The 8,550-nt window shown below is 37.3% G+C and overlaps 1 protein-coding gene across 1 annotated transcript; it reads right to left on the reverse strand.

Moving 5' to 3' along the window:
* Window positions 1-1,222: 1,222 nt before the first annotated feature.
* Window positions 1,223-7,838, reverse strand: LOC100412042 (olfactory receptor 51B5). The gene is made up of 2 exons (XM_017977852.5): window positions 7,016-7,838; window positions 1,223-4,896 (listed from the first exon to the last, which is right to left on the reverse strand). The coding sequence occupies exon 2, from the start codon at window positions 4,879-4,881 to the stop codon at window positions 3,853-3,855; it is 1,029 nt and encodes a 342-aa protein (XP_017833341.3). The 5' UTR covers window positions 4,882-4,896; window positions 7,016-7,838; the 3' UTR covers window positions 1,223-3,852.
* Between the last annotated feature and the right edge of the window lie 712 nt (window positions 7,839-8,550).

Here is an 8,550-nt window from a genome sequence, read left to right on the forward strand (position 1 = left end):
ATTTTGTTTACAGGAATGCACACTTAACCTTTCATTTCCTGACTCAAATTAAATATTCCTATGGCATATTATCCCTTCAAGCCCATACTATACAATTATAACATTATTTGGAAAAGAAAGGATGATATTTGATAAAGGCTTTTTTTAATGTGTATTCTTTTACACCTTAGATTTCCTATAACTACATGCTACTTATTTATCTTAAGAGGCACCATGAAATTTATTCCTCATGAGGTCTTTCCCTGTATAAGTTATATTCTTTCAGTCCTGAGTGATCGAAAGCAGAATTACAGGTTTCATCTACTGTAAGAAGGTGGTTCACCAGTTTGTTAGTCCACTGGGCCACTCTGAATTCTACTCTTCTTATGAATACAGCTTATATGCAGTCTTTCCTGGGAGAGAGTGTTATAAATAGGCTTTTTTTAACTTTTATTTTAAATTCAAGAGTATAAGAGCATGTTTGTTACATAGGTAAACTTATGTCATGGGGTTTGTTGCACAGATAATCTCATCACTCAAGTATTAAGCCTAGTCCCTTTTGTCACTTTTCCTGATCCTCTCCCTCCTCTCACCCTCCACCCTCCAAGTGACCTCTGTCTGTTATGTACCCCTCGATGTGTCCATGTGTTCTCACCATTTAGCTCCCACTTAGAAGTGAGAGCATGTGGTATTTGGTTTACTATTCCTGTACTAATTTGCTAAGCCTTCTAATAGTACATAGTGTTTTACCACAGGAAGGCTTGTAGGAGATCATAGAAAGTTCTAAATTTTATGATGACAGTAACATGGTGTGCTTATACTATGTTTATGTTGATTGTTAAAATGGGTTTTGAATAGGAAAACATGTCTAAGTGGATTTCCACCATGTAACCTTCTGTATAAATGAGTAGAGATAATTATTTAGTCTTCCCCTCAGATGTCTTGTGTCTGTATTAATCCTACAGCATATTCTCAGTGAATTTAGTTCCTCACCTACTTTCAAATCAGAAATGAACTTCTTAACAGGGGAAATAACTTCGTAAACCATTCACCAAGTGGTCAACTTTCCTGCCATTTTTAGGTTCCATGTCCTGTATTTTAGGAAAAGAGGCAGCTCTCCTACCTAACAGTGTTTTCCAGTTTAAATTTTAGGTTAGAGAAAATTCACATATCTGTAACAGAGATTATACAATTATTAATAGTCTTTGGTTATAAGTGACTGAAAGTAAGCTGAACAAAAAAAGAAAATTACAAGAAGAAGACTTTATTAGACTGTGGAATCAAAAAGGAACTCAAACTGTCCTTGTTATTGAGTCTCAGGAAGACATGGGATCAAGGATATGAAGATCCTTTTTATTTATTATCTTTCTTTATCTATAATTTACTTTAACTGCTTATTAGAGTTTGAAGTCACTTGCCTGATGGAAAACATTGTAATTAACAATTCTCAGCACTGCATTTTAGTAATTTTACCACAATAAAGGATTACTATTCTTTTTGCAATGTCACATTGAAAAATTCTTTTAAAAAAGTTCTGTGGTTAGGAGTTTGGAGATACAATGGAAAATATCAGCTTTCATAGGGGACAACATTTCTGGAGTAGAAAGAGAAGAAATTTTCAGAAAAAGGAAGTAGGTGCTACTTCTATAAGCATGGTGGAATACAAGGCACAAAGTAGAAGCAACTTAAGATAGATTATTTTAGTGGAGTACCAGTCACACTCGCCTTATAGTTAGAAGATATAAATTTGAATCACAACTATACCACTTATAAATTTTATTTCCTTGGAGGGCATGTTTAATTTTTTATATTAAATTCACCCCCACAAGAAAATAGTGATAATATCTACCTCACAATATTCTTATTAATAAAATAAGTTGTGGATGTGGTAGAGCAGAAGTTGAGGGACACATGATTGCTTTTGTGAATGACTGAAAGCAGCACAAAAACCTAGCATCACATACATGCACTCACACTCACAATTTAGCATTCAGACTGTGTTGCTCAGATGACGTGGAGTGACAAGGATGACACAAGAACAGAAAATGAAATACCGCATATTCTCGCTCATAGGCGGGTGATGAAAAATGAGAACACATGGACACAGGGAAGGGAGTACTACACACTGGGGTCTTTTGGGGGGAATAGGGGAGGAACAGCGGGGGGGGGGGTGGGAGCTGGGGACGGATAGCCTGGGGAGAAATGCCAAATGTGGGTGAAGGGGAGGAAGGCAGCAAAACACACTTCCATGTGTGTACCTATGCAACTATCTTGCATGTTCTGCACATGTACCCAAAAACCTAAAATGCAATAAAAAAAGAAAAAAATGATATAGCCTATAGTTTTTTTCTACATGCTCAGTTCTTTCACAATTACATTTCTTAATGAAACAAAATATGAATAAGGATTGCAGTCCTTTTTTTTAAGTTGGACTCTCTTTGAGCAAAGTCTGAGGTAGAGATTCAGATGTGTGTAATTTATTAATGAATGCTTTCAGGAGACAGGAATCAAGGAAAAGTAGCATAGCCAAAGGAAGGAAGTAAGTAAGTGCACAGTCACAGCTGGAGCTTAGCTTCAGAAGCAAGAGGGTCAATATTTGCCTATCCTGGGGAGCAGGGATCATTTTCTTCATGAGATATTTCCTACTGAGTTGAGAACAACACCCTGCAGAATGCAGAAACCATGAACAACGAGCAGCCAACATTCACATGTGCACAGTTATGTAAAATGATCTGGGAAAAACACCAAAGACATAAACAGTATCTTCCATAGAGTCCCCTCTCCTGTCTCACTGAAGTATTATTTTTTCTCTGATTAAAGCGTAAGTAAGACATAACCTTCCTCTTTATAGGATATTTTAAATTGAATGATGGGTCCCTTCCTAACACATCAGACACATATTAATCAAATAAGAAATGAAATCGTTGTATTATTTTGGGAAATTTACACTTATAAAATGGAATCAGACTATATATGTACAGACAGCCATCATTCTTCAAAAAATACATAAACCTATTTTTTGAGCCTTCAGACCTTGTTCAAAGCAAAAGGAGAGTAAAGGAACTGTCTCTTCCACTAATTCAGACTAGTTATCCATGGGTAGATAGCTTCAACATCAGAGCTAACAACGAGGGTAGTAGGATAAGGATGAGAGCAAGATAGAAGGAGGTGCTGACTGTGTCTATGTCTTCTAATTTAACCATGATTACTCTTCTCACATTTTTTGTTAAAAGTTTGTAGGAAGAAACTGTCTTCAGGAATAAATATGAGTTTATGGTCTTTGAGACAAACTCATGATCATTTGATGGAGAAAGGAGGAGCCAACTAGACTGTTGGGATGGTAAGTGATTAGGTCACTAATCAAAGATTACATTATTTTTTTGCAGGAAAATTCCTGGACTTCAGTGACCAAATTTATAGGTTCCCATGATTTATGTGGACATCTGCAGAGGAATTCATAAGAGTTGAAAATTGGATTTGATATAGTAAACCAAACTCCATTCCATTTCACTTCAACCAACTAATAATTTTATATTCTTATTGCTGTTCCTATCTGCTAACTTTATACCATGAAATAAACATGTTAGTTACATTATAGTTAGTTACCAATAGATGCCTAAGGTATTGTTATCACAATAACAGTGGAAATCTTAGAGAAATATTCAATATACAGGAATGCAATAAAAATTTGTGCAAACTACATTTAGCTAAAGATTTGGGCTTAAAAAATGCCTTAAGGAAATTTGAAACTCTATTTTAACACCTATTTTTACCAAGACATATGAGCATGCATGCTAGATATGAGACTTCTTTGCTCTCCCCCTAAATATTAGAGTTTTTGCATTCTGTGAGCATGACTGTGATGGTCAGAGATCAGGTTCCAGTTCTATGGGTAGTAAAACAGTGAAGAATACCATTCCGAATCTGCTTGGTCTTGACACCATATATTATAGGATTCATTAGTGGTGGGAACAGAAAATAGACATAGCTCATAGTGAGGTGAACAATATGTGGAACCTGCTTTCCAAAACGATGAATCAGAGACAATCCAATCACTGTGACATAGAAAACCAGGACACAGCAGATATGGGAGACACAGGTATTGAGGGCCTTGGCCCTCTCCTCTCTGGAGGCAATGCTCAGGACAGTCTTGAGTATCAACACATAAGAAATGAGGATAATCAGAAAATCCAGCACAAATATAAAGACTATAAGCACAACTGGGTACAGTCGGTTGAAGGTGGTATCAGCACAGGCCAGTTTAATGACATCCTGGTGAAAGCAGAATGCATGTGAAAGAAGATGGGAGTGACAATAGGGAAAAAAATAGAGGGGTATGATTGGGGGAACAACAGATACAAATCCTCTCATCAGAACTCCCAGTCCAATCTTCATTATTCGAGTGTTAGTAAGTATACAGGTGTATCTAAGAGGGTTGCAGATGGCAATGAAACGATCATAGGCCATGACAAGCAGAACACCAGACTCCACAAAGGAAAGCGAGTGTATAAAGTAGGCCTGGGAAAAGCAGGCTGCACTTCCAATCTCCCTGTGATCCAGCCAGAGGACTCCCAGCACGGTGGGCACTGTGGTCAGGGTCATCCCTAGGTCTGTGGCAGCCAGCATGGCGAGAAAAAAGTACATGGGTTCATGAAGACTGTGGTCTTCCTTAATGAGAAGGAGGAGGGTGCCATTGCCAAAAAGGACAGAGATATAGATGAAAAAGAAAAATACAGAAATCCAGTGGTGAGTTGCCTCCAAGCCCGGAAAACCAGTCAGCAGGAAGGAATGGGAGCTGCTGTTGGACCACATCCTGAGTTTATATATAAGAAATGTCTTTCTCTTTCTGTTGTTACCACAATGCGCAGTTCCAACTTCCAGGTAGCACTTCGAATATTTCATTCTCAGAATTTTTGCCTGAAGAAAACAATGGCATCAATATAAGTGATTGTTTCTCAAAATACATTCTTAGGGTTACCCTTAGTGTTTAACTGCACATTCCAGGTGCTATCTCCTACCTACTTAATCAAATTCTTGGAGTTTCAACTGTTTCTATGCATTTAAGTGTTCTCTCCAGAAAATTTTTTATGCAAACTTCAACTTCTAAACTGTTTCCCTTAACTACATAGATTTTAAAGAATACGTATTCTATGGGGCATTCAAGTGGATTTCAAGGAGCCCAACACTAACTTTTTTCTAGTCTACTACCTAACCTGTAACAGCTTTCACAGTAGTGACCCCTAATCCACATTTTCCTGTATATGAAGACTTATCTGAATTATCAGCTGAAGTCTCAGCAGCCTAAGAGGGAAAAGTGTGGGAAGAGAAACTACCACTGTAGCTGAGGAGCAGACAGATCGAGAAAGAGATACATGACCTCCCGATGTCATGGATTAGTGATGGGGAACAGACATTCATGATTAGTGTGAATTACTCTCTTGTTGGAGCCTGTGGTACTACTCACTCTTTGTGACAATGGCTCAGTCTAATAGTTAGTTAGATAGCCACAGACTTTTTGGCTGGAATAACTGATTAGGCCAGCCAAAGACATCACTGAAAATAGTGTATCCCTTTCAGTTTAAACATCTTACTTTTTTTTATTTACAAGTAGTGTATTTTTCTTTTTAAATTGTCTTTCTGTAGGGCCACTGAAGTGACTTCCTAGAATCTGATCTCTCATTTCAAGCTCTCCATTTGTATTTACACAACGATCTTCCTGATTTTCTTCCCTTTATCCTCAGCCATAGGCTTCTGAATCTGTTCTCCCCAATATTGAGTGAGAGCTCTTTCACTGCTTAAACAGGATGCTGTCTTTTACTGAAGAGATTAGTCCTTTCAGAAGGCTTTACTATCCATTCTGACACTAGACTAGAGGCTTCTTGCATATTGACGTGGTATTTATTTGCTTTGCTCAACACTTTGCAATGTACCTAATATGTGGCTAATAGACATTCCTTAATTCACCTAATATGTTTGAATACCCGTCATGTAACAGCCATGACATTTAAAGCTCTCTGAAATTAAATGGCAATAAGACAAAATCCCTAATCTTAGAAATCATAAATAAGTTGAAAAATAAATAAGACAATTTTAAATAAATATAAGTACAAGTTTAACATAAAATAGTACTACTTAATGGAGATTAATTTGATGATATTGTATACAGGTTAGGATAGCAGTTTGAGGGGCTTAGAACTCCACCTATGAGGAGGTTCCATTTGAGCTGAGACCTAAATAACAACAACAATAAAACCTGACCATATACAGACCTAGAGGAAGACTGTTCCAGAGTGAAAAGCAGCATGACTCGAGTTTGGTAAGAACACCGGAGAGGGACAATAGATAACGTCAAAGAAGCAGGTAGTGATCAGGGGTCACAGGGCCTTATGGACCGCAGTGGGATTTTTTGTTTTGTTTTGTTTGTACTGTAAAGGTAGTAAAGACAACATTTGGAAAATCACATTGGAAAATAGAGGTGTGATATACTCTGATTTGTATTTTTAAATTACTCATGTAGACTGCTATGTGAAGAATACTAAGCAAGAGATAAGAGATGAGTTAGAGAGCTACTTTAAAAATTCATAGGAAGAATGATGGTGACCTTGACTAGGAAGAAACAGAAGAAATGTAAAAAACAGAAAAAAATAGAACACTTTAACAAACAGACACACATTTTTGGGGTAGTGTCAAGATTTGCTGATATATTAAAAATGGGAGTGAGAAAGAATGAAATGAGGTTTTACCTAGATTTCTGCTAGAGCGAATGAAGGAATGGTAAAGCCATTTACCCAAAAGGGAAGTCTGAGGAGGATCCATATCTACTTGTGAGGAAATCAAGAGTTATTAGTAAATATAGCTGAATTAGAGCAAATCCATGCCTTACTTTTTTTCTTGTCACATACCAGAACAGCTTCTTCAAGTTGTTTCTACCCTAAATTAAAAAGATGGTCTTATCCAAATTTACCCCTTCAGAGTTTTTTTTTGTCAGCGTAAGTCAGTACCCTAAAAATGCCACCAAAGAAAATGATCATCTTACCTTCCACCCATACAGACAGATGAGATCTAACTGTAATCGTTTCAGTGAAGAGGTGCCAGACAAGTGGGCATGAGGTAACAACTCAGCACTTTTGGCTTGATGTTAAGGAATAAAAAATTGAAAGAATCATTTTTCAGCATCCATATTCTGTCCTAAGACTGAAAGACATAAACCAGAATTCGGCACCTATCGAAACGTATAATGAGTGGTGTATATTCTCCAGTTACTACATGCAAAGATAATCCAACTCAGCTCCTCCTCTTCTGTGTTCTATGTACAACTTCTTGTCTCTGTAAACACCCTTACTTCTCTGACCTTTCAGCAATAATATCCTTTAACTCAATCTCTCACTGTATCTCAACTTTTTGAAAAATTCCTTGCTATAAAAGAATATACAGCATAAGTGATGAATCAGTACAGGGAAAGCTAACCAAAGTGTAAGAGAGTGATTGCATTTTGCCAACAACCTACAACTTAAACTTTCCCCTTCTCCATTCCCAAGAATTCCATGCAGACGTACCTTGTAATGCAGCTAGAATAGTGATCTATAGTATCACTCTACTTCATTTTGTGGAAAATCCACATGTCTTCAGCTAGTCACTGCTCTTGGTTTCTGAGAAGAAAGACCATGAGGGAAGAGACAAAAGCTGAAGAAAAAATATGGGGAAGGAAAGAGATTACAAAGACTGAGGATAGAACCAAGGAGAAGATGCTAAATTGAACACCTAGAAAATCAGATAAACTTCTGCCATTTAGAGCCATAATTTTTCTCTGGTTTGTTTGAAAAGTAAAACCTAGTAGAAGAAAGAGATGCCTTCCTGTACATCTCTTAGAAAGGAAAGGAGACATATGAGAGATTCAACCATATTCACATCACTGAGTACAGAAGGTCTTAGGTACTTGGAATTGCTTTTTAAGTGCTATCAACTTCAGGCTGAGATCTCTACACACATAAAGCTGTGTACTATTAAGATCCTTCACTTCTTCTCTTTATCTCTTTCTGGAGCACTTGTAGAGGACTCTCCTAGTATACTCTTTACACAGCTGCAGGTATTACACCATACTCCCCTGTACCATAACTTGATTGATGGTGAGGAGGAGCAGGGTTATTGTGTCTTACCTAAAGACTCAGATTCGTGGTTCTTTCACAACATCTGATAAGCGAGCAAGTCACTGAGGTTATTAATAAAGACAGCACCTTCCCAGGTGTCTCCTTTTCATAGCCAACTTAGATCTTAAGAAATATTTATTCTGTATTAACTCCTTCTATGAGGGAGCTGGAACACTTAATTTGTCCCCCAAGCTCTTAAATAATCTTTTTCCAAATAAGTTACTAGGCTAATCAAGCCACTTGTAGGAGCTTTATGTGTGGGGAATCAGAGAGCCTGTCTTCATAGCCCCAGCAGACCCTGGTATCACCTTTGGGAGGAAATTTATTCCCTACATTTACTTCAAAGGTGGAATGTTTCCTAGTTTATCTCAAGAGGAAGCTATACATCTTCTTGGCCTACATAACCTGAATTTCAATAATATAT

This window comes from Callithrix jacchus, chromosome 10 (genome assembly GCF_049354715.1).
Source record: "Callithrix jacchus isolate 240 chromosome 10, calJac240_pri, whole genome shotgun sequence".
Lineage (NCBI taxonomy): Eukaryota > Metazoa > Chordata > Mammalia > Primates > Cebidae > Callithrix > Callithrix jacchus.